The 26822-nt window shown below is 28.4% G+C and overlaps 1 protein-coding gene across 1 annotated transcript in view; it reads right to left on the bottom strand.

Moving 5' to 3' along the window:
• The window catches only part of LOC129959701 (cartilage oligomeric matrix protein-like), a 594738-nt gene extending 568378 nt beyond the window's left edge, over window positions 1–26360 (bottom strand). Inside the window, exon 1 of the mRNA XM_056072616.1 lies at window positions 25992–26360. Coding sequence (XP_055928591.1) covers window positions 25992–26091 — 100 coding nt within the window. The 5' untranslated portion in view covers window positions 26092–26360. The remainder of the gene's footprint in view (window positions 1–25991) is intronic.
• Window positions 26361–26822: the final 462 nt, after the last annotated feature.

Here is a 26822-nt window from a genome sequence, read left to right as displayed (position 1 = left end):
GGATCACAATACTTCTAACTATAGAACTGTCTCATAGAGCTCTATTTGTCTATTCCATTACAACTCACCCCTCTCTGACATTTAACGGCAATCCATCACTAAATGCCTTATTCCGCAACATCATGTCTTCCCCATTTCCTCTCCAAACACTATTAGGAAATGCCGAAATCCAATCCGCCCATTTAAGTAGCCGTCAAGGTAGGTTTCCGTCTTAAGCGATGCTATCAGGCCTTTAAAAAAGAAACGCCAAAGCAACGAAGAGCCTTCTACAGAGTCCCTGATAAGGCAGCAGTGTAATTACCACTCTCCTCTTCCTTTAATAGGCCTATCCAAGAGCTTCCACCAAGATTCGACAGCCCCATTAAAGAGTAGACCAGAGATGAATGCCAAAGATTAAAATGTCATCTTTATGAAAGCGCGTATCGGTTGCTATAAGCATCGGGCGAAAGAAGAAAATTGTTAACACCTGACGGGCCAAATCAAGCTCTTGGGCGGATTAGAAGGTTGAAAAGTTAATCAATACCTTCTTTGTGACAGTTGAGAAAGATTTTGTAATTTTTCTGACACAGAACGGAATCAATTTGGAAGTGATTATCAATGACACATCAAGAGTTTGATGCAGTGTGTTTGAAAGGAGGGTATTCAGAACTTGTCATTTCTGATGTTTATTTTACTGAATGTATTAAGTGCCTGATGGGTAACATTTCGAGAAGTGGTAATTTTCATCTTGTTTCTTTTTAAGGCCCATTCTTAATGTGAAATGACACACAAAATTCTTAAGTTAGTAGCGATGAATTAAATTAATAATTTAATTAACAGACAGGCGTGAATATTCATTTTAAAAATTGTGACTTCGTTTATATGGATAGCAATAAATAATTAGCTAATTTTGTTATCCGCATTCGCCTGCGTTACATTCAAATTCCTTCTTTTATTTTCTTTATAATTAAATCTATTAATTCAATTGTTTCATATTTATTTCTATTTTCTGTTTATTTATTTGTTTATTATTTACAGTTATAGCATATATTTGTGCAATATTATTACAGCTTGCAGGAAAGCAAATTTTTTAACAGAGATATCTATTTTATTGTCTTTTTATCCATTACTACTTGTACTTCTCAGTTAGGAAGCACCAAACATTCAAATATTTCCGTTGTTGTTGTTTAGTATTTACTTATATCGTTATTTCCATTTAGGAATTTATCTCACTCCTTTATATTAATAAATTAAACATCTTTTTAAATACTTAAATGTTTCGGGAAATTAATTAACATTTGTAATTTAAGTCGAAGCTGCGTTACAGGTTGAAAAGATAGGCATGGGCACCAGTAGCTTTAAGCATCTGCAAGACTGAGACATCACTGACAGGAAAAATTCAGCTCAGTTCAGTTATAATAACATCCGTTTTAAAGCAACATTAGGCCTAATTTGGGACGGACCTCGTAATTTTGAACCACGGTCATATGAAGAAGACAACACCTGAGCTGTACCCCTCCCCTCTCCAAAATTCTGCAACACATCAGGGACGAGGAAGTTTGACCCCGACGTATTTAACGTGCACCAGACCCTTTTACATAACAGTTCTTTGGAAAAATCGGGTCTCGGTCCTGAAAGACTCCGGTTCCGACTCGAGACATTACCACCAGGCCACCGCTGTCCCATTGTCAGGGAAAATAACAGAGAATCGCTGTGAGTTGCGGTAATGTTTCAGAAAATCGATACATATATGGAGGCTGCAAATATAAGATGCATTACCGATTTTGGTTTGGAAATATTCCCTTTTCTTATTTACAGTTCAGACTTCGCTTAATGTGATTTTTATACGTTTTTACAATTTTAAGGCTTTTCTTCTAAGAGTTTTTAGGGTGAAATTTCTAAGAAAGATAAGAAATTACAAAATTTGGGGCCTTATTATAACAAGCGCCTCAACACAAAAGTGTTTACAAAAGTCCTAAACAACAATAAAATGGTTTGTTTCATTACATTTACATTTTTTTTTGATTGGCCAGAAAAACTTTCTATATTTTTAGACTATTACTTTTTGAAATCTGGAACTTACATAGCTCATTAGATCCCACAATGGCATGTAAAAATTTCATGAAAGTACTACCGTCAAATCCTAAAACAGAATATAAAACCATCTTGTGTTCTCAATACTTGTTGCCATTCGAATTATCAAATCTGCTAAATCAATATAAGGTGTGACAATAAAACAGATGCATAAATGTTAGTATTATATATTGATTTTTACTTTTGAAATTGCTTAGTCAAAAAAAAACACTTTTTCTCGCCAATACATAGTAGAAATGAAGTTTTTCACGAAACTTAGAACTGTAAAATGCATTATAAAATCTTAGATTTTCATAACTGAAACTAGATTTTTTTCACATTTATTAATTCAATAACAAGATTTTATTTATAAGCTAATTTTAAAAAACTGCTATTTCATTGAATAATGTAATAACAAAAAAAGCACTGAATTTCCAAATTCTCCTTAAAGCAGTAGTCAGCCTTGCGAGAATGATTCAATGTTAAAGTAATTATGTAACGGGAAGGATTCAACGATAAGGAAATGAATATGAAAGAAATAATATCAGAAGTGAAAGATGATTGACACTGAATGTGCGAATAATAATTAATCAAACCGGTACTTGATTGTTTATAAATGAAAAAAACGTTTATAAATGAAAAATTATTTTGCAGGGACAAAATTTGCAATGACATCTGAAGACAAAGTTCATGAAATTAGAATATCTAAAAATACATGCACTTGCACAGTATTAACTAACATGATGAGAATTTTTCGCCCATATATTTGCGATTAAAATTTACTATGTTTTAAATTTTCTTATTATCATAATAATTTTTTCTTAAAATTTTTTTGTCATTTTTGTTTATAAAAAAAATTATTTTTGTCAAATTTTTATATATGTAATTAGACACATTTCCTGTATTGCATTTGAACTTAATTTATAACAGAATAATGAGTTTTTAAACATACAGCAATGAAATTTTATGCAAAGCTTATCGGGAACAACTCTGCTTTCGAAAATGAAATTAAGTCAGTGAATATTCTAGCAAAATGTTAGAATTTCTTTCATAAAGCAAACTTATTTCAAACCAGTTATTTAATATGCAGTATAACAGTTTTTTTTAATACTGTATATAATGTATTTTTCAATCACTTGAAACCTACACTACCACTATGTTTTGTTTCAAGGTTTCAAATTTCACTTTGAAATACAGCTTGACAATATGGTAGCGGTAATTCCAATTATATAAGATGATGCATGTTTTTATCAAAGAAAGAGAAAACCCTGAATTATCTCATTTTCCTTATGAGAAATAAAACTGAAAAAATTAATTAACATCCCATAATCCCATAATATGCCAAAATAATTTTAATAATTAAATGAATATTTTTTATAAAAGCTTATTTGAATGTTTCACTGACAGATTTCAGTCTAAATATGCAAGAAATAAAAGATTTTTTTCATCTTAAAGAACAGAAATAAAGACACGATATTCTTTAACGAGAACATTTAAGTTTGTAATTAATATTTCTATTTTGTTCTTATTTTCATACAGCCTGGTTTTATATAGTTTAGGTCCCATTTTAAAGCATCACTTGAGATATTATGGGACGGATATCCTAATTTTGAACTGTAGTCTGATGACGAGGACGACAGCTGAGCTGGCACCCTCTTCTCTAAATTTTCACAACATACCAGCGGGTGAACATTTGGCCCTGGATTTAACGCGCATCAGACCCGCTTACACAACAGTTCTTTGGTGGGTCTGGAACCTGGGTCCCTAAGATGAGACCTCATCACCGGACCAAAGCGGCCTTTCGCATGATCTGAAGAAAACTGTTTAAAGATCTAAGACCAAAGAGTTTGCTGTATTGACACTCAATATCAGCTAAGATTAGCAGTTTTTATAATTCTTATATGGATTAAATTCACCAGTGATTTGAACATTGAAACGTTTTGAATATGACATTTCTAAGTTGGGAGAGTGAATACCAGCCTAACTTCACCCTTTAATCTAATGAGACTCAGTATCTAGTTTCCTTCACAAATTGTTGATATGTAATTAGAAAATAAGATTAAGTAAAACATGTTTAACTAATTTACTTACTTACCCTCTTTAATCTTACTCATGAGTGGCTTTTTGTGAAATATATTCACTTTACAGACTGTATAATAGCAAATGCCAATTTGGTATGAATATAATATATATATATATATATATATATATATTCAAAATCATCACAGTCTTGTTATAAAATTCTAGAAAAGGTCTAAAATCTCATAATAGGTGAATTATCTGAGGTTAAGAGACAATAATTCAACTTAATATGTGTACTGTAAAGAAAATATTTACAAGATCAACCCACGTCAGATGAAGGTTAGTAGACAGTTTATAATGGCCACGAATTCGTGCGTGGCATGAGAACACGTATTTCTCCCTTGAGTAACAAAAGCTACGCCTAGGTCCGAGCAACCACTCATTGAAGGAATTTTGACTCTGTCTAAGTAAAGACAGACAGTCACACACAGCTGAAATATGCGGTATCAGGAATCAAGACAGCTCTTAGGATTAAAGTTTAAATTTTCTCACTGATTTTGAAATTTTTAATTCATTACTAAAATTATTTCAATGGAATCGAGCGTCATTTGCTTATTTGGCTGAATTACGTGCGGGCGTCGTCAAATTTCTTGCAAAATGAAAGTAAAATAATTCACACTATCATCTTTGGCGACCATCTAATTCATTGGCAATATTAGCTGCTTTTAATATCAATTAAATGTCTTATGCATAATTTAATGTTCCTGATCTCCTCAATAAAGTACTGTGACAAACATTAAAACTGCATTAAGTTAATAGCCTTGTACTCTTTCTGTTAATTATATATATGATCTTTCCTACTGAAGTCAAGTCCTGCGATATCTTAGTGCCAATAAAAATTGTTATATTTGAAATTGCAAGTTATCGTTTGCAATAATAGAATTTCACCTTCTAATTCTTCATACAAATTGTAAGGCTTTCAACAATGGAAGAATATCACTCGATTAAATGTCTGATGAAAAAACAAAATGACATGAATTTCATTTCATGGCATAACATTTATTATTAAAAATATATTTTTTTAAACTTGCCAAAATTCAGGAAAAGTTTGAGCGACACCCAATTAATATTGTTAAAAAAAACGATTTTATAAATTTTAAAATGGTGGTAAAATAAGTTCTGCGTTATTATATATCCAGGTGTTATCATGGAAAAAAATTTCGCTCGATTTTCTTAACTAATTAAAATTCTTGCATAAATTTCAAAGATATCACACTGAGATATGCATTATTTAAAATATATCTGGGTTTAATTCAGTAATTCTGGGTTCAATTATCTGTCCAATAGTTCAACACATAAATTCTCTTTTATTATTAATAGAGATATATATGAATATAGTTGAAAACGAGCAAGAAAATACTTATTACTAAGATCATGTCACTAATTTTCATACATTGGAAAATACTTCAAAATTTATTTCTTTCATCTTTCCTTTAACTAAGAGTTCAAAACCTCTAATTAGCGGTTAAGTCATTTCCTCACTTCATCTCACGGCACAACTACTTCCAGTAGTACTTATTAACTTATTTCGTCTTATGGATTATAATTATCTCAAAAAGCCGCAATTCGCTCTCACCCCATTTCAGTTCAATTCAAGGACAAAGTTAATGTTCTAATAATATTATAACACGAACGCGACCGCTTTACCCACTTCTAAAATAATTAACTGCCATGATTCACCAATCGGCACGCTCTTAACTAGCTTTCTTTCTACTCAGTCCTTTAAGAGGATGATATAATATGTAACATCTTAACACGCCAACTAATCCCAGCTGAAAATTACCTAAGAAAAATTCTGTCACTCGAGACTCCGTCACGGGTACAGTTCCACTTCGAGGTCCATTTTCATATCAAACATATTCCAAAAGTGCACCAACACAGCCTTACTGGAGGAAACAGATTAACCTTCGCATTGCCCTTTCTTTGCTTCTTTTTTATTGTTATATCAGATGCCATCTTCTCGTATGTCATTCCACTTTGGTCAACTCGCGTCTATGTCTCCCCAACTGTTTTTATTGCCAGAAAGACCCTCCAGTAACGGAATTCGAGACTATCCTTGCTTCGAACGTCGATGTATATTCATGAGTTTCCAATAAAGGAAAGATTTCGTGCAGACAAGAATAGGAATCTTCAAACTTTTTCTTTGGAAAAGGGGCGCCATACGCATTGGAGACATGTAGTTGTCATTCACCATTCTTTTGGTTCGCTCCATTTAAAAAAGGAAAAAAAGAACTGAAGGCAGCAATAATCCGGTTCCCGATTCTGATCTAGTCCTTATTCTTAAATATAAAGATTAAATTTTAGAGTTCTTATTTTAACGCTTTAAATTTCAGTGGCATCAAAAATAAATCTGCAAAATATAAAAATAACGTAATAAACGGATTAAAACCATCTATAAATCAGGTGGCAATACTTTATTTAAAGAACTGAAGTCGAAAGATTCCATGGCGGACGATTAAAAATCCTTTCATTTTTATGTATATCTATATTTTAATATTAATCTTTCAATATTAAATTTTTTTTTGTTTCATGTCTTCTATTTCATTTACAGAAAAAATTTCAGATATAATAAAAAATATAATATGCCAAAAATTTTAATAAAAGAAAAGATGGTTAACTACTATGCTAAGAGATCTGAAGCTTTTTTAACTTTTTATCGGCACTTAATTTAATTAAAGAACAAAATATGAAAAATCTATTTCTTTAAAGAAACATTGGTTCCTTTCATTGCTAAACAAATCATCCACGAAGTTAAGATCATTGGATAATTCAAGTATTAAGACATAATAAAGCAAATTAAGGAAATTTTATGTAAAGGTTTTCTAATTTTAAAAATAAAAAAATTACAAGACAAAGAAGCACATTTTAAAAGCACTATCTGGCTAAAAAAATGGTCAATATTTTTTCCTAATATTTACTAAAATACAAAGACTTTATAATACGTGAATTGGTGCAACATGACGAAACAGTGCGACTTAATTTCAAAAAGGCGACAAATTATTTCATATCACTTCACAAATAAATTTAGAATCCGCACTATTTTTTTTTCATTCATTGTATAAGTTCCCATTAACTTAGTTTGAATTGTGATATTTTTTTGTTGGTTTCCAACTTTCGAGTTTCAAAAGTTTGAAAATGAAACTCGTCGAATAATGCACATCTCTTGTAATTATTTGTATAAATCAGAACATATTCCATGCCTTTTACGACGGTCCATTGTAATAGTAAGAACACAATAAATGAATATTTTTATAATAGTTTTGTTTTTCATCGGAGCATACTTTTTCCTTCAATTTAGAACTGCTAAATAGTCACATTTTATATTTTCTTGTTTTTATAAATCCTATTCTGAAAAGAACTCAACGCTTTTATTATTTCAATTGACATATAATAATGCCTCATTCTGCGTTATTATTTATTTTTATTTCTAACGCATGTTGTATCTTATTTCTTTTCTGTCGCTTAATAATATATATTTTGACATACAATAGATTTTGTTTGAAGACGACTTTTTGTAAACATAACAACGGTTGCTAAGCTAAGCTTTATTTATTTATTCGAGCAATATGAATCTTAATTTTTATTCCAAAATTTTTATTTTTAGTTTCACAATTCAATGGGTTTTTTTTATTTTGAGATTTTATTTATGAAAATAAAGTTATTTTGCTACAGAAAATTACTTCATTTATTTTGTAACAATGTGATAAACTATTTTATAATAATGAAAAGCGTATTTTCCGAGTAGTATTTCCGTGCAAAGAATAAGATTTTTTTATCTTTTTTATTCTTTTCTCCATTATTTTTTTATTATTCTTAGTGGATTCTTTATTCGTTTTAAGATTCTTTAACCAAGAAATACTTTTGAAGAAACAGAAATAATAAATCAAAAATTTTAAATAAATTATTTAAGTGCATACATTTTTATTTCTTTAAAATATGACCATCATTTGATAGAATGATTAGCTGGTTTTTTTTCCTCTTAACTCAGAAAATCTAGTAACCATAATCAAGTTAAGCTGTGTTTTAAAAAGATTGTTTCGATTCAGTTTTAAAAGTTTTGAGCTAGAAGGATTTATTTTTATCCAATTATTAATACTACTGAATTGTAATCGCATTTAATATTCCTTTTACATGCAAAATATTTTATTAGTTATGACAGAAATAAACAAAATTTAAAAGAAAAAATAAAAAAAGAAAGTCAAAAACTAAAAAATAAAAAATCGCAATCGATAAAAAATCCAGTGATAAAAACAAGAACTGAAGAAGCATGTACCAACGTATAGAAATACTTTAAGTAGTTCGTCATTTCAATCAAACTTATTATGTTTTTAATATTATGATATTTAAAAACTGGCATACTATCTGTAAATTGTGGCATGTATGATGAAAAATCATTCAAAAAACGCAATTCAAAACAAACCATCAGACTAAAAATTCTTATGCTTGGCACACAGTGACATCTTAGATGTTATTTGCTCTCTAAGAAAACGCTTTTTCTAAGTTTAATTAAAAATCAAATTTTATCCTTTTTCTTCAATAACATTGAAGTACGTTATTGCATAAAAAAACAATTTTAACTCAATTTTAAAAGTGAATGATAAAATTTTCTTAAAAACAATTTTTTTCTGATTTTAGTTAATTTTCAATATATTTGTAAGCATGTTTTAAAACAACACTTTTCATTGTTTTAGTGATTGTATTTATACTCACATATGTACGATGACATTAAATCTCTCTCTCTCTCTCTCTCTCTCTCTCTCTCTCTCTCTCTCTCTCTCTCTCTCTCTCTCTGTCTGTCTGTCTGTCTGTCTGTCTGTCTGTCTGTCTGTCTGTCTGTCTGTGCGTGCGTGCGTGTTCACATTATCGTTGCATATATATAAATCAAAGCAAATTTTTAAATAAAATATGGATAGGGGAACAAGTCCAAAATATTATAATTTTCTTATATTTCGAATGATAAGTTCGAATCTCCTTTATAAATTATTATATCTTAAGAGTGCGTGTTAATTGCTTTTAGTAAATCTTTAGGTGTCTTTTCCTTCTGATATTGAACTTGGCTATATTTCCTTTATATAATATTAGAATGGCTCACACATTAACAGTTTCCAATTTGATGTCTAAACTGATAAAAAATATACCTATTTTTTGTATCTTAATAAAAATGTATTTTACATTTTCTAAACAATTATTTTTAATTTTTTTTTATTCATTCACATATTTTATAACCCTCTATAATAATTATTATGAAATATTATAATATTTTTTCCAAATTTTCAATTAGATGCCATTTTTCCTTAAAACTTAATTATTTAAAACAGAACTGCGAATTGGCAATCAGATTTGGAAAATATTAAAAATCTGTATTGTCATCGTTAGTATATCATTGAACAAAATTTTAGAACTCCGGAAAAACACAATATAAGATAAAAATCAACTATAAATTCTAAAAAAATTAATTCTAGCTTTATAAGCTTGAAATAAGTCAAATAAAAGTTATAAATTTTTTTTCAGGAAAAGTGTCAAAATGGAGTTGCGTGACAAACGTATTTGAGAATATCATCAAACATTTAATATTAGTTGTTATAAATTTTACATCCAGCAAAATGCTTAGTGGATTCCAAAATGAAATTGATTCAGTAAAATAGGCATATATCGTTTGGGTATGAATTGACTCCCTTTATTCGAACAGGTATCGATCAGTCTGTAAGTACAAACATAACATAACGCCTTCTGCGCCCAAGAGCCTATAGCACCGAGTTATCTATTTAGTTCAATCATCACAAGATGATAGAAAAAGAAGGCTAAAATCAGCAATAATGGTATTTTCTAAACTTTCTTGCATACTCTTTAATATAGGTGTTATCCCAAAAAAAAGCCTTGCATGGCATTGGCTTTCTATAATTACGAAATATTAACTTTAAACGTGAATTTAGAATTTTTACTGAATCTATCGCGTCAACCTTGGCGAGTGTTTTGGCGATTAAACCCTGGCATGCATTCTTACAATAGTTACAAATTAATAACTTTTGGTGTGAATTCAGCATTTTTATTCAATCTACCGTGTCATCCTTGGCTAGCAATCCCTGACTCATAATATTAGTATATTATTAGTAGTAGTATTATAAGCCAAGGCATTAGTATATATTAGAATAGTACATATAAGTAAGTTAAAATTACACCGAAATCGAATTTGTGTTTTAAACGCGTGTTTCGCAACCAAATGAAACAAAAATTTGTCAAAAAACTACACTTGTAATTCACAAAATGCCATACCATATTTGATATATTTAAGTTATTGCGCTTTTGAGTTATCGTGTTTACACTTTTCTGAAAATACGGACGGACAAACGGGCACCCCCTTGTCAAATATGGCTCAAACTAAGAGAAGTGTTTATATTATAGATATTAAATCTGTATACCAAATTTTATCTATCTTGCTCTTTTGGTTTTGTTGTTATCGTGTTATATTCGAACAACTGAGCAGATAGACTTCCTCTGAACGGATTTTGCTCAAAATGAGAAAGAAATCTGCACATTGGTCTAGAGACCGTATGCCAAATTTCAACCGTCCCTCTCAAAGCATTTTTGAGTTATCTTTCTCAGACAGACATACGGACATTTTCCAAAAATTGTTTTTCGAATTCAGGAGATTTAAAACCTGGAGATTCGTCTAAATCACGAGTTTGAATTTTTTGATGACTTCTATGTTTTTTTCTATACGAGAAAATAAAAAGGAAGGAAGAAACGACAAACCCTGTACGGATCTCCCCAGAGAATCCAATTATATTTATGTTTCGGCAAAGTAATAATTAAATGAAGGGAAGAAAAATACCTAAAAAACAAATGTTAACAATAGCTTGAACTTACAGAGAAACATTGATATTTACCATCTGTTTGCATTTTTGTGGCCCTTGGCTATTTAAATAGAGTTTACTAATTGAAGAGAAAAGAAGAAGAAAAAAACTGAAAATGTTAAAAATTGATAATTAACATTTTAAACATCTATATGACATATTTAACCACATAAATAAATAAGCGAACTGGTAATCAGGAATCTGTAATTACTGCTTGGGTCCAGCGGTTTTGATTTTCTGTTTTTCGCTTTATAGTAATCACACTATTAGCCAAAACCATTAAATTTAAATATTAAAATATAGATTAAGATTTAAAAAAGCGGTAAAGTAAGTATTCTGTTGAAAGATTCGGTAATATAAAAAAACTTTAGTTCTTTAAGCAAACAGTGCTTGTATTTTCATCAAACTTGAACAAAAATTTAAAAAAAAAACATTCAAGTCGATCGTGAAGAAGACTTGCTTGAAGGAGTATCACTAAATGATGTAAGAAAAGATTAGCACAACTCTTCGATAAAGCTTCTAAAACATGTAAGCGACTTCAATCTTTTTCGGTTAAATCTCTCGCACAAAGAAAACTTCTGAATAATTGACGAAAAAGAAGAAAAGTGAAGCGAAGAAGCGCGTGCAGCGGACGAATATAAAAATTTAGAAAATGGCCGAAACTTTACAAAGGCGGAGATTCGAAAGATAAAAATGGCTCGCTCCGATTTTAAAAGGATTTTCCGTTTTAATTCTTTGGATTGTCCAATAGTTTGGAAGATTTCGTGGTTTTTAAAATCTATGGTTTTACAAAGGATTTAATGGAGGGAGCATGTTTAATTAAACTTCATGATTTATTACAGACAACTTGACTCGGGAAAATAATCGCGAAGCTTGTTCTAGAAGAATGAAGCTCTCATTCAAACTCTAATTCTACTCTTTCAAATTTTACAGTAATTGAAATCTAATGTAGATGCTTTTCCTGCTCGGCCGCTTTGTTCTCCACAGAAGCTAATTAAAGTTAAATTATAAGAGCTTTAAAAGCGCATTATCTCAAACTGAAGAGATTAAATGCGCTTTTTATAAAGTCAGATTCATTAAGAAAATACATGTTTCCTATTAAATAAGTGACAACGAAGAGTTATGTCCTTTTTTTCATAAACATTTAAAATGTATTTGCTTTGTTTATAACTATTTTAAATGTTGGTTGCATATTTCAAATGAAGAAACAGAAATTTCGTCAATACTCTCTAAATCCAAATAGTGACATATACTAGTTTCTAGTAAAGGCGACAAAAAATAGTTTCTAGTAAATGTGACATTAGTTTCTAGTAAATTTGATATATGCTAGTTTCTAGGTAAAGTGACATATGCTAGTTTCTAGGTAAAGTGACATATGCTAGTTTCTAGTAACAGTGACATATGCTAGTTTCTAGTAACAGTGACATATGCTAGTTTCTAGTAACAGTGACATATGCTAGTTAGTAAAAGTGACATATGCTAGTTTCTAGTAACAGTGACATATGCTAGTTTCTAGTAACAGTGACATATGCTAGTTAGTAAAAGTGACATATGCTAGTTTCTAGTAAAAGTGACATATGCTAGTTTCTAGTAAAAGTGACATATGCTAGTTTCTAGTAAAAGTGACATATGCTAGTTTCTAGTAAAAGTGACATATGCTAGTTTCTAGTAAAAGTGACATATGCTAGTTTCTAGTAAAAGTGACATTTACTAGTTTCTAGTAAAAATGACATTTACTAGTTTCTAGTAAATGTGACATTTACTAGTTTCTAGTAAATGTGACATTTACTAGTTTCTAGTAAATGTGACATTTACTAGTTTCTAGTAAAAATGACATTTACTAGTTTCTAGTAAAAATGACATTTACTAGTTTCTAGTAAATGTGACATTTACTAGTTTCTAGTAAATGTGACATTTACTAGTTTCTAGTAAAAATGACATTTACTAGTTTCTAGTAAAAATGACATTTACTAGTTTCTAGTAAAAATGACATTTACTAGTTTCTAGTAAATGTGACATTTACTAGTTTCTAGTAAAAATGACATTTACTAGTTTCTAGTAAAAATGACATTTACTAGTTTCTAGTAAAAATGACATTTACTAGTTTCTAGTAAAAATGACATTTACTAGTTTCTAGTAAAAATGACATTTACTAGTTTCTAGTAAAAATGACATTTACTAGTTTCTAGTAAATGTGACATTTACTAGTTTCTAGTAAAAATGACATTTACTAGTTTCTAGTAAAAATGACATTTACTAGTTTCTAGTAAAAATGACATTTACTAGTTTCTAGTAAATGTGACATTTACTAGTTTCTTATCATCAGTAAGCTATTCATCTACAGATATTAAAAAAATTTGAAATTAATATATGTGAATAGGTTTGGGATAATTTTTTATGGAACATTCGAAAATAGTTATACATTTAAATATCTACGTAAAAACTATTGAAAAAAACATCTACGGAACAAAAATATACCAGTTAATACCGAGTTAAAAGAAAATTTAATTGGAAAAATTCCGGGTTTTTTTTTTTTTTTGGTCAAAAACAGATACAAAGCAAAAATATTGTAACTTAGAGGTTTATGAAATACTTTGCGTAAAATTTTGCATATAGCTTAAGAAATAAATTATCTAATTCCTGAACTAAAAAAAATAGTCATATATCTTTCCATTTTTTTAAATATTGGGTTTCGACTCATTGATAATACGAGATTTTCAGTTTTTTTTCACATTAATAAAGTACTAAAACAACTATAAAATATTTCTAAATAAATAGTTTACTTATTCTCTAGTTCAGGAACTGCATTTCTCATATTCAGAAATTATTATACAAGATTTAAACTAAAAATATACATTAGATTTTAATTGATGAGGTTTCTCGTAAGAAAATTCTATCAAAAAATTCCATAATTTTACAAAAAAAAAATGACTTTTAAGCGTAGTCAACTACCTTAAAATTGCTTACCATAATGTATGTTGACATTGTGACATTCTGAATTCAAAGAATGCTATTAATTTCAAATCTATTTTGAAAATTTTTTATGCGATTCAGTTTATTTGAAATACTATCTGATATCAATACGATTTCTCAATTGTTTTTGCTTATTAATATAAAAGAAATGGTGGGATATCTAGCGTTAATATTTTAATTAAAAGAAATCAGACAAAAAACGATACTAAATAAAAACATAATAGTAAAATTATTTTATTGATGGAATAACTGCTTTTTGCGACCAGATTGTTCAAAAAAAATGCCAATTTTCTTGACTGATAAACTATCAATACGAAAAACGCATGACTATTTAAAATTTTCCCTTTGCGTTTTGATAAAACTGAAAAATCTAAATTTATTGAAAATAGAATTTTATGCAAAAAATTTCCTTTTTTCTACGTCTATTTAATAATAAATAAAAGATTTTATTATTAAATATTTTGGGTGGTGTATCTATACATAGATGATCAAATTGAAAGTAATAAATTTGATTTAGTTGAAAATAAATAAAAAACAGTGGCTGTCTTTAGTTGAAAATAATAAAAAAAAAGTTGCTAAATGGCTGCTTACCGGATGAAAAAATAATATGATGCTTTAAAAAAAAATGAAACAAAATTACCTGAAAAATAAAATTAATATAAAAACCGAAAATCGAGAAAAATATTTAAAAATGACAAATATCGAGTGATATTTAAAAGTGAATTTTCCAAAAAGTCAAGTTATTATGGGTAAATACATATTTCCATTTTTTTTCTCAGTAAAAATGTCTAAAAGAAAAGAAACCCAAATTAGATAAATTAGGAAATTTAAATCAAAATCAAAATCTAAAATTAGAAAAATTTCCGTTATCGTTTGATAAAAAATATATATCGTGTTTTTTGGAGTAAGGTCTAGAAAATATTTCATTCAATAAAACTTAGAAAATGAAATAAAATTCAATACATTCGGCGCTTTTAAATTTAAAAAAACATGTTTTTAAAATTGTATAACATTTAAAAATGATAAGTGAACAAATTCTTGAGAGTTAATGCATTTAATGTTCGAGCAGCGTTATCTCAAAAAAAATTAGATATCACATAATTTTAAAAAATAAAGTTACCCGATAAAATAGATATTACTTGCTTTTAATATGAAAATGTAACGTTTCATTAATTAGGAAAAATTCCATGCATCCGCAAGTAAGCTCAACGATTTTTGTCTGTTTAACAAAATCTTAGTATTTTCCTGTGACGTAAAAAAAGGTTTTAATCCCTCAACAGTTCGTCTCTGGAGACTTCACTAATCATTTAAGTCTTATATAGACCTTTAAGACACCATAGCGATAGTTACCATTTAAGCTTCTACTTCTCAATTAACTACCTAAAAAATTAAAAGATCTAGTTCTCACCTTTTTTTTCTGTTGCACGAGGGAAAAGAACTGGCGAAAACTCCGCTGAAGATCACAAGACAATTTTTTTTTCTCTTGGAAACAAGAGCGATTTTTCATTACAGAGCCACAAAGGCAACATTTTCGCTTTTTTTTTTTCTTATTTTACTTACAACGAAGCTTTAACATATTTTTTTATCATTGTTTTCTATCTAACAGGCACATGATGTTCAACACAAAGAAAACTTTTTTTGTAAATGTTCCTCCACCGAAGAATTTTTTTTAAAGTTATTGGCAGGTTTTGGAAACTTTGGGAATGTGTTAAAAACTTGAGTAAATAAATAAGTAAATAAATGGCATTCTTCTTGATTAAAGTTATACCGAAACTTTTAAAAACATTTAGAGAATATTTTATATATTTACGTTAAATTTAAGCTGAATTATTAGCAACTATTCTTTTAAATGACTAAAAAGTTCAATGAATATCTAGAAATGGTTTTAAAAAAAATCTCAACTGAAAAATTGTTCACTATGCTAGCATGTATTAAAACAAGTTTATAGTAATCTAAAATGCAAGTTTTGCCCATAGATCCTAGATTTAAAATTCATTATTCGTTCGTTATTAATGTTGGCATACTGGAGATGTGCATTTGCTCATAATTAATGGCTCTATAAATTCGCTCCAAGGATTTGCTTCAGTTGCTTTCGATCTATGGCATTGTCTCCCACGTTTTTGAGTCCAGAATAACTGTTAAAATGAATTAAGAATTTAAATCTTAAGAATTATTTTTGATTTATTTATTATTAAAAACTTGATATAAATGTTAATAATTTTATTTTATTTAGCTCTATACTATTAATTCGATACCCATTCGCTTAATATCGCTGTATTCTCTTTAAGGCTATGCAGGCTTTACATGAATATCACATTGTAAAGTAAAGTAAATGCAAAGTAAAGTTAAAAGCAAGATTATTATTTTTATTTTATGGTGATGGTTAGGGTGTAAAGAATATAACGGAAATAAAACCATTTAAAAAATACTCAACTTCAATTATGTTAAAGAGTGGCTAAAAAAATATGTATTCTTTTATATTAGCATTCAATTATTTAAGTTATATCAATTATAAAAACTCACCTAAGGTTTTATCTGTTGAAAATATTCTAAATATGAAAGTGGCAAAAAACAGATCAGCTTTCGATGTTTTATTTTAAATATTGCATATCTCTATTTCTTAAAATACCACTTAATGAAAGCAACAAAAAAGGATCACAACAATCGAATAATGGATAAGATTTTTTTTATTAGTCAATCTTTGAAATAAATTAAAAATTTTTTTAATAAGTTTGAATAGTAAAAATGTGAATTTTTTTAGCGGAAGCAAATGTCAGTTTATACATGCTAATATGAATTTTGATGAACACGTGAGTAAGAAGTGGGTTATAAAGTTGTACAAATCCTTCAATTCATTTCAAATATTCAACTTAATGAGAAATCTGAAATTTAGAGGTAACCATCAAATTAAAATTAATATTTGCGGTTTTCATTTATTAATCGATAAAGAATGAATTATCTCTTTTTCCCGTTTCAGAGGTTTTTTTTCTTTTATTGTTATTATTATAATTATTATTTGCTTCAGGGTCATATTTTAATAATTCTTAACACATTTACTTAAAAGTGAATTCTCAAAGTAACATTTTTCTCGCATACGTTATATACAAATAGAAAATACTACAATCGTCAAAAAATGCTATTTAAAATTTTTAAAAAATCGTTTCCACGTTTGAAACCATCTTGAGTGGGAAAACCCATTTTTGGAACTATGAATATGATCAGTATAATTCAAAAACGCTTTGATCTGGAAGGATGAAATTTGGTTGTTGTCTTTATATCAAATTTGTAGATTTTCATTACATTTTGAGCAAAATACATTCACAGGAAATCTATAAAATCTGCTGTATATTTAATACTAATAATAGAGGTGTGTGTGTGTGTGTGTGTGCGTGCGTGTGCGTGTGCGTGTGTGTTGGCGATCTACAGGCCAAACCTTTGTCCTGCAACTTCCGAATTTGACACATACATACCTTGGAAGGTGTGATAATATGAACCTCCGATATATTTTTTTAATTAATTAAAAATTAAATTGAATGTTGACAAGTGAAGCTGAATGTTTCTGCAATTGCAACTTATTTCTTACACCCCGTCAATTTTTTTTTCTTTTTAATATCCGGTTGAATAATTTTTTCTGAATTTTAGCAGTTTAAAAAAATGAATTAATTTTTAAGAACCTAATTTTACATTCCATTACATTGGCGTCCTGAAATTCAAACTGTTTTCAATGTGTCATCAAAGTTAAGTTACAATACTATGAAATTTTAAAAATAGATGAAACTTTCAATTATGTTTTTAATAGCTTTATGTAATCATGAAATTGGCCTCCATTAAAAATATACATGTACCCAATGAACAGAACAATTAAGATAATTAAAATAACACAGTTTTAATGGTAGACAATTTGGCAGAATCTGGGCATGAATTCTCCTATTTCCTGTTCCAATTTCACCTTTTTTATTTAATTAATGCTACACGAGCTTTTTAAAAAATGCTTAAATCAACGGTTCTCAAGCTCCGAGTAAAGGGATAAAAAAAATCTATAAATTTTAACAAATTCTTTTAAAAAATACCTATAATTCCCTTACCAAAACTCGACGCGTGTAAAGAAATCCCTATCAGAACCTCAGAGTATATAATGACCGAGGAAAAATGCTTTGCTCTTCTACTCTTGTGTAACTTGTGAACCGGACGTCAGTTCGTCATCGCTTATTGTATATAAATTATGTCTCCCAGAATGGGATAAAGCGAAATTTAAAAATTCAAAGTGTCTTGTCTCTCGGTAAAGAAGAAATGTCTTCTCTCCTTTTTAAGAAGTTTAGGCCGCGAAACTTCTTAAAAAATTATGTTTTTACAATATTTTTTATTATATAATTTTTATAATGTTCTAATGTTATATTATATTAGTCATCAAATTCTCCCCTTACAAAGAATTCTAGGGCGCTCACTTAACATTTGTAGCTTTTGAAAATGGAAGGTCAAATTCTGAAGAATTCTCTTGCGGTATTTTTTTACGGGGAATTTTTCATTTCCTCGAGTTTCGAAACTCATTAATGTTTGCAAAGTGACAGGAAATCCTCGTCTTGACGTGACACTAGACTTTCCATCTCATTGAATATGGTTAGCTCATTTGGAAAAAACAGAATGAGGCCTAAAATTTTATATAAAAAAATTCATATGGCTTAGAATTCCCAAAAAATCATTTAATATAGACTTTTCTATAACAAAGCGCATGTTGCATATGCAACGATTTCATAATGGTTGCTTAATATAAGTTTGGACTATATTACTTGCAAAAATAAAAGCATTAGAGGTTTGATAAAAATTTTAAAAAATTATGTTATGTGTTATTAAAATATCTTTTTTTTTTTTGTCCAAAATATGGTCCAATTTTACTCTTAACTCATTGACTTGAAAAATTCCTAAATTCCTAATTAGATGATATATGCTATTTGAGACATTCATTATGATTTTAATACTTGTAATAATATGAGGGGCACTTGAGATATTCAAGCATTCCTAAGGTATCTTTACATTTTAAATTATTTAATACTTTCACTTAATTGTAGATTTAAAATTAAGCATTCAATAATTCGAAGGGAAAGCCAGGCACATCATTGCATGCGAAGGGATCAAAAACATAATCGAGATATTTCCAACTAAAGAATATTATAAATCTACATCATGGATGATGTTTATAAAAAGAAATAAAGGTTTCAAAAAATTATTTTAGTTAAATAAAAAAGGTGATACAAGATCAGATAATTTTATCTTTTTGCTGATTTTACTTCATAGTTTTTCTTATTTTTTAATGAGCATACATGCATAGAAACATGCGGTCGTTAATTCAATCCATTTAGCACAAAATTTGGCGAAAATCAACAGTTTTGTCACCAGATTCATCTAAAATTTGTCAGATTTCGATACACGTATATAAGCAGACTATCAATCCCTTTGATTAATCCAAAATTGGACACAGTTAAAATTCTAGTGATGAATCTATCATCTATTTTAAGCATTTATAAATTATTATATTTATCTGCGCATAAAAAGACAGGCATTCCTTGGATGGAATTTTTATCAATAATTTATAATTTCGGCGTTCAGATCATAACTAAATCCGATTAGTAGCATGATAAAATCTTTGTTTTCAAACACACTGTACAGACAGACTGACAGACAAGTAATCATTGGATGTATTTTTGGTATGATTTTACAGTTTTTAGGTAAAGACCTCGTCCTAAATTTCATTTTTTTTTTTTTTTTAGCTTTCCATTTTTGAATAATCGTGTTTGCATTCATACATACATGCATGCATGCATATTGACAGAAATATGCATAATTTTGAAAATAATTTTGAGGATTTCAAAATTTTGATATTAGTTGAGCTCACGTGAGCGAGTTTTTTAAAGATCATATGAACTATGCAATACATATTTCGTTTATGAAAAAGCAAAAATTAAGTTAGCTTTTTTTTTATTTTATTGGATCTGATTGTAATAAAAATTCTCACCTGCACCTTTTATTTCTAAGAAATGTACTTTTTTTAAACTTTAGGTGCGGATAGTTTTTTTTAAGTACGAGATGCCGTTTAAGCGATTCACTGTTAAAGGCAGGGCCATTTAAATGTAACAGTTAAACAAAGTAACCATCACAATGTCTTTCTTTGCAATTTTAAAAGTATTTTATGAACAATAAGCCCATTAGGCCCACGAAAAACATTTCTTAAGAAAACTTTCTTTCGTTAAATGGCAACAATCCGGTAGAAAAAGGCACTTCGTGCAAAAAGGAAATTCAAATGAAGCCTTAAAGATGCCTTAACAGAGACATTGGAGCAGAGATAACAGTTGCAAAGTAGCGCACTTTAAATCTTCTGCATCGAATGCTTTTTTGAAAAGGGTTGAAAATAAATTCAGAATACAATCCTAGAAATAAAATGTTCTTTGATAATTTTTTATTTAAAAAAAATTTGCGAAACAGGCGATAAAATTATAGCATGCATAGTTGCTATTTCGTTTAAAAAAGCATTTTTGGTGAGATAATCGTCGAATTTTGTCACTAACAATGTGCAAGTGTCTCTTGTTACATTGCAGTATAATCAATCATATTAGCATGCTACTCATCAAATGCGCAGTACCCATTTCTCTTTCGAATCAATTGGGCATCTCACAGGAGGTTAAAAAGGGCAACAAATGACACTTTTATTAAATTTACTCCTGATTTCAATAAATTATATTAAAAATCCACAACGTCTTTTATAGATTTTCAAATATTTATAACTTTGGTTTGATTTTTTTCTGTCTGATTAACAGTCCTATATTTAAATGCAGAAAACAGGTGTTTGAACTTTCCGCCCCCTCAGTTCATTATGTAATACGATATCATTTGTCTATTTGATATGGCCAACACTACAACTAAAAGTAATAAAATACTGATCACTTCAGTATCCTTAGACGATCACTTTTCGACGATTCTACCTCACTAAGGGGTGAGACGCTGAAGGATGAGCACATTTCCAGAATTCTTCGTCATTCTTTGACCTGGATTTCCGCTCTATTAGATACTTTTTCGTTCATTTTTTTTCACTTGTATGTGAGTATCGTGTAGTTTCTCACCTTATTATTTTATTTTAATTTATTCTGAAAGTAATCCGAATTTACTTTATTATTACATTTAAACATGTCCTCTTTTCATTTTTCCCCTCACCCCTATTTTAAAGAATTAAACCCATCCTAATGCATGCGCAAAAGCGCGGAAGGTTTTAGAATCCTTTGACGAATGCCATGTTATGTATTTTTTTATGTCAAAGCACAATTTGAACTTGTTTATAATATTTTACTAAATCTTTGTCCTGAATGTTTTATTGCATAAATGCATGCGTGGATTTTTTTAAATTTCCACGAATTGGAGATATTTATAGGTATATAAATAATTTTACAGATTCGAGAATTACGTTCAATTTTATATTTCCTAACGAAGCAATGCATCTTTTTACACGGAGTTTAGAATTTTTCTAATTCAGTATTTGAACTAAATTATGTGGCACGCTTTTATGATTCTTACTTAAAAATCTGTTTCTTTCAACAGTTTTATTTTATACTTTATACAGAATGTCGCAATTTACATTTTGGATAAATTATATACTTCATTATATTTCATATATATTTAAAGAATGATTTTTTTTGTTTGATGTACTTTTCTTATATTCAAAATATTTTAAATGCCCAAAAATTCAACAGTAGTTTTTAAATACCAAAATATTGAATAACAACTTTACAATTTCAACCAAGCGTGATTTGCGTGAGATAAATTTCTTTGTTACATATACAAATAATTTTGCCTCGATGAACTAAATCTCTCATTAATGAAAACAATGCAAAAACACTTAAAACTGAATGATTTATCCTATTGGAGAACTTTCAATTACTTTTTGTCAGCCCTGCTAAAATTTCTTTAAAATATAACGAAGGAAAAAATTAGGCAATTTTTCGTGCTTGCATTTTTTAGGAACAAATTATTTTCAGAAAACAGCATTTTAAAAAAAATTGTAATCTTTCAAAAAATGCTAATCGCGTGAAAAAAAATTTGGCTTCTTAAATTTTTAATTTACTCTGACACCCTCCATATAAACCATCGCCTACAAGATCCATACTTTATTAAAACCTTAGAATGAATTCGTTGCCATAGGAACTGAAGTCATTCTTAGTTAGAAAGTTCTGAAATGACTTTAAATAAATTGCGGTTTCTTAAAAGTTAAAAACCCGTTACTTAAAACCTGAAAATACCGGTTTCGAATGCAACATTCTATTCACTAACATTAAATGCGAACAAAATAGGATCCACCTTCAGGAACACATATTCGTAAAAAGTAGCATTTTTATCGGGAAAGAGTTTTTTTTTCGCATGTAAAATTATAATAAAAAATAAACACATTTAAGTTTTTGCATATAATAACAAGTAATCTTAGAGATTTCACGATTTCAGGAAACAATATTTAATAAAAAAACTTCAAAGTAAATATTTGCAATATTTATTGAAAAGCTAAAGAAAAAAATAACAGCTTAGTTTGTAGAAAAAAGAAATGTAAAAGAAAAATAAAAGAATATGTTATCGAAAAAATTTTTATTGGTTATAACGTGTGTGTGTGTGTGTGCGCGCGCGCGTTAAATCACGTTTTTTCATATAAGACACTTAGATAGATAAAACTAAAAAAGCAAAACTTCGTCTAAATATAAAATTTTATCCGAATCACTAGAGCTGTACCCGAGATACGAATTTGTGTGTGTGTGTGTGTGTGTGTGTGTGTGTGTGTGTGTGTGTGTGCAAGAATAGCTCTTTAAAAGTTATACGATACATTAGGATCAAATATTTTAAAGCTAATGAATTGTAAAAATATAGAAAAGATTGCAAAAAGGATGCTTTTCTCGAAATATTTATCGTTAACTAAATTATTAGCTTTTTCTCTGATTGAGTTCAGAAGTTTCATTCAGGGAATCAGTTTATAATCGAGAAGAAATATGAATTAAAATGTTGGCGTCATAGATTCGACTAATTAACTTAAAATGCATATATAAGAATCAGAGCCTCAAAAATCACAATTTTAAAGCAAAACTTATCAAGTGCTTTCGAAATTTTTTTTCTCTAGCGAAGATCTTATTAAATCTTAAACGTTGACACAGTGATGAAATTACAATCCAACCAACAAGAAATAAGATAATTATATACTCCACGCTCGTTACTGGAGTTAGCAGCAATTATGAGTTGTTATCATACAAATTAATCTCATTTCAATCCACAGCTTAACAGCCTATTTATGATTATTTTGCAGTAATTATTTTCTATAAAATTGCTATGCATTTACTGAAAATAACTGAAGAGCAATTCTGAAATCTTTTCAAAAAAATTTTTGTTCAAAAATTTATTTTCAACTTTTAAAGTTTTTTCCTCATAATTTTGTCTAAATTATTTCTACCATTTCCGCAATTCTCACAATTTCTCACTATTTCATTTGAAACACACATCTTCACATAAATCATGGCAAAAATGTTTTCCTTGTTTCTTAAAATGTGGAAAATAAATATAAATTTCGAAGAAAATGGATCCCATCAAAGTTTAGAAATAAAGCAAGACATTCATTTCTCACTTTTCCCCGTGCTTGCAACCGTGCGAAGTTTTGCCATCAACTGATTGCTGTCTATCATGTATTGGCATTCGTGTCCTTCGATTTAATCAACTTAATTTTAAATGAAAACTTTTTATAAATTCAGCATTTCAAACATTCTGAAATGCCAAGTGAAAGTAATTACATTTAATGCAAGTAAAAAAACGTGTAAGAGAAAGAGTAAAAAAAATTTAAGCTAAACATAATTTATCATCCCTGTCAGAACTAAAAAAATATACTTGAAAGGAAAAAGAACACAGAATTTTTATATCATGTATGTAATCAACCAAGAGAAATACATAAAATATTAGCTGATAAAGTATAACATTTATTTAATAGTGCTAAAAATTAGACAATATGTAAATAATGGAATTGGTGATAAATAGTATCCTTTTTCAAATAATTCATTTCTATAAAATAATTTGAGAAATTCAATATTTTATATGTAAATTATTACATAAACTTTCTGTGACTAATAAATTCAAAATCAACCCGTTTCCATCAATTTATTTACAAATTTTGCCCTGTGAAACTAAACATATTACGTCTTTTTAATTTATTATATTTTATAGATAGAATAGATGAAATTATTTTACATTATTTTCCACAGTCACACTTACTTGCTTATGGTACCAATAAATATTTGATATTATTTTTTAATCTAATTACTTATATATTTGAATAAATTAATTTTTCCACATTTTAATATTTATTTCAATAAGCATCAAAGAAAATAAATTTTCTAGAAATAAATTTTTTTAAGATATCCTTAATACTAAACAAATTAATCCAATTTAATATTGATAAATTAAGCTTTCTATTTCTATTTCAATTTTAAACTGAAGGTTGGCTTTGGTACCTGATTATATTTTTTGTAATTCTTATAACCAATGTATACTTTAATCTGGCAATAGCATAATAATCTTTCTTTTGCAGGTTTTTAACAAAAGATTCCTATTTAATCTTCAGCATTGAGGCAAGTTCATACAAAAGAAATATAAAATTCAGTTTTATAAGAAATTATTGAGAAAAAATCCATTTAATAAAAAATTATTTCCTTGTAATATTTCCATTTCTTGAATCATTCATTGAATTAAATTTGACAAATAAAATTTCTTTTGTAGTTTGAGAATAAAAAACAAGAATTCTCAAATTATTTAATTTAAAAGAAAAGATAATATTCTTATAATTTCATTAAGGAAATGATGATTTTAAAATTTTTTCAAAAGATTTCATACAAATAAAATTGAAAAATGCTAATCAACATAAAATATTTACCTTGCGTCAGTAAGAAATGATTCACGATTTTTTTTCTTTGTAATTTCAAAATACCAACTAATAATAACCAAATTTAATATTTGCTTTTGAAAACGGAATAACAAGGGACTAAATTATACAGGCACTTTACCCCAAAAATAAATTTATAAGCAATTCTTCAAAAAAAAAATTTTTTTGTAACACTCGTAATTTCACTGACATATGAGAATGTTAAAATCTCCATTTTTTTTTTTAATATTAATACCTTGGAATTTGGCTAATTCGGACGCTGCAACAATTTATCTGTAAATCAAAATTTCTGTTTCTCTGGCACTTTAAATATCCTACTTGCATATTGCTAAATATATCCTGTCTATTTCGATTTTATTTAGATTGATTAAAGTGAAAAAAAACTTGTAAAACTTTGGTTTCACTTCTGATTTATTTTCGCCTCGATCGTACAACTACAGATAAATATACTATAGTTTATATAATTTTAATTAAAATATAGTTTATATAAAATAATTTTCAAAAAAAACTCATAATGTACTCTAAGACATACTTCCGCAACATATATTCAATAAAAAAAAAAGCATTTAATTTTTTTCTTACTTTTTAAAGAAAAATTGAATACTTTAAATATCAATTATAAACTTTATTTTAAGTTTTAGTGTATAATTTGTTTATTAAGTTTTATTATATAATTGTTGTACTTAATGTGGTATATATAAATTTAGAGCGGTATATAAATGTTTGCATAATATACAATTGTCTTATTTCATTTTATATGAATTTTTCAGCACAATTTTTTATTAAAATATTTTAATAAATAAAATAATTATAAATATTTTAACTTTAATATTTATCCATTTAATCATTAATATTACTCTATTCTGAATCTGTTAAATATTAATAGTAAATATTTTCTGTTATTTTTAGTTATTTAATAGTCGTTTTCTCTCGTTGCAGTAATTCCAAATCCCAATTTTTCTTCGAATAAATCAAAGTTTTTACAGTAATCTCATGAGCTTCCAATTAGCCAAATTCCTCTATGTATCCCATACTTTTTCGACATTGGTGGTCTATTAACAGAAAAAGAACATTGCCGCACTTACTTCGGTCATAATTCATAAATGCCGCCTGAACACAGCCGATACTCCACAAGATAACACCAGTCAGAAGCACCAATCTGCCTCTCCGAGAACAAACTTCCATTTTTTTTCGTGTCTCTGTTACCAAAAAAAATAACCAGTTCCGATCACCCAAAAAATAACAGGTGTTTTTCGACGTCGAAAAAAGCGGTCCCCGATTCTCTTAATCGCTCTCCTCGCACTGATCACCGGACTCGATGTGGCAAGAGTTTTCTCTCCGAATTTTCCAATACTCGTCTGAGAGTCAGTGGGAGTTGGAAAAGCACGTGACTAGCAGGGTGCTCACGTGCCACGACCACTGGCTGCTCCGGCACTTTCGGAATGCTCTTGGTGTTCTCTAACGGTAAATGGTACGGAGAAGGAGCGTGCTGTTGTAGTTAAAATATTTGGCGACGCTTTTCCGGGGATTTGGCGATCCTTTTTCCGTCTCGTGGGCTCGCATGTTTGTTGATAAAATTTCAGAGGGAGAATTGAAAGAGCCTGAATATTTAGAATTATTTCTTGCGAGATCTTAACATCTAGAGAAGGAGGCTTTTCTCTAAAAAATTTATAAATACCAACCAAGTTCAATAAATTTTATATTTACATACACTTTTTGATTTGTTTCTTAAAAAGTGCGGATGCATCAAAAATAATTTCACATTCTCTTGGAAAAATATTTTTACCTTTAGATGAGTTATTTATTAATAATTACAGACTTCTTGAATAAATGGAATATTTCTCATTTCTAAATACCTTCAAAATTTCGAAATATTTTTTTATTTTATTTTTAGTGAAATAAATTCTATGGCAAAA

The sequence above is a fragment of the Argiope bruennichi genome, chromosome 1 (assembly GCF_947563725.1).
Source record: "Argiope bruennichi chromosome 1, qqArgBrue1.1, whole genome shotgun sequence".
Classification (NCBI taxonomy): domain Eukaryota; kingdom Metazoa; phylum Arthropoda; class Arachnida; order Araneae; family Araneidae; genus Argiope; species Argiope bruennichi.
This window is presented reverse-complemented; position numbering and strand designations above follow the sequence as displayed.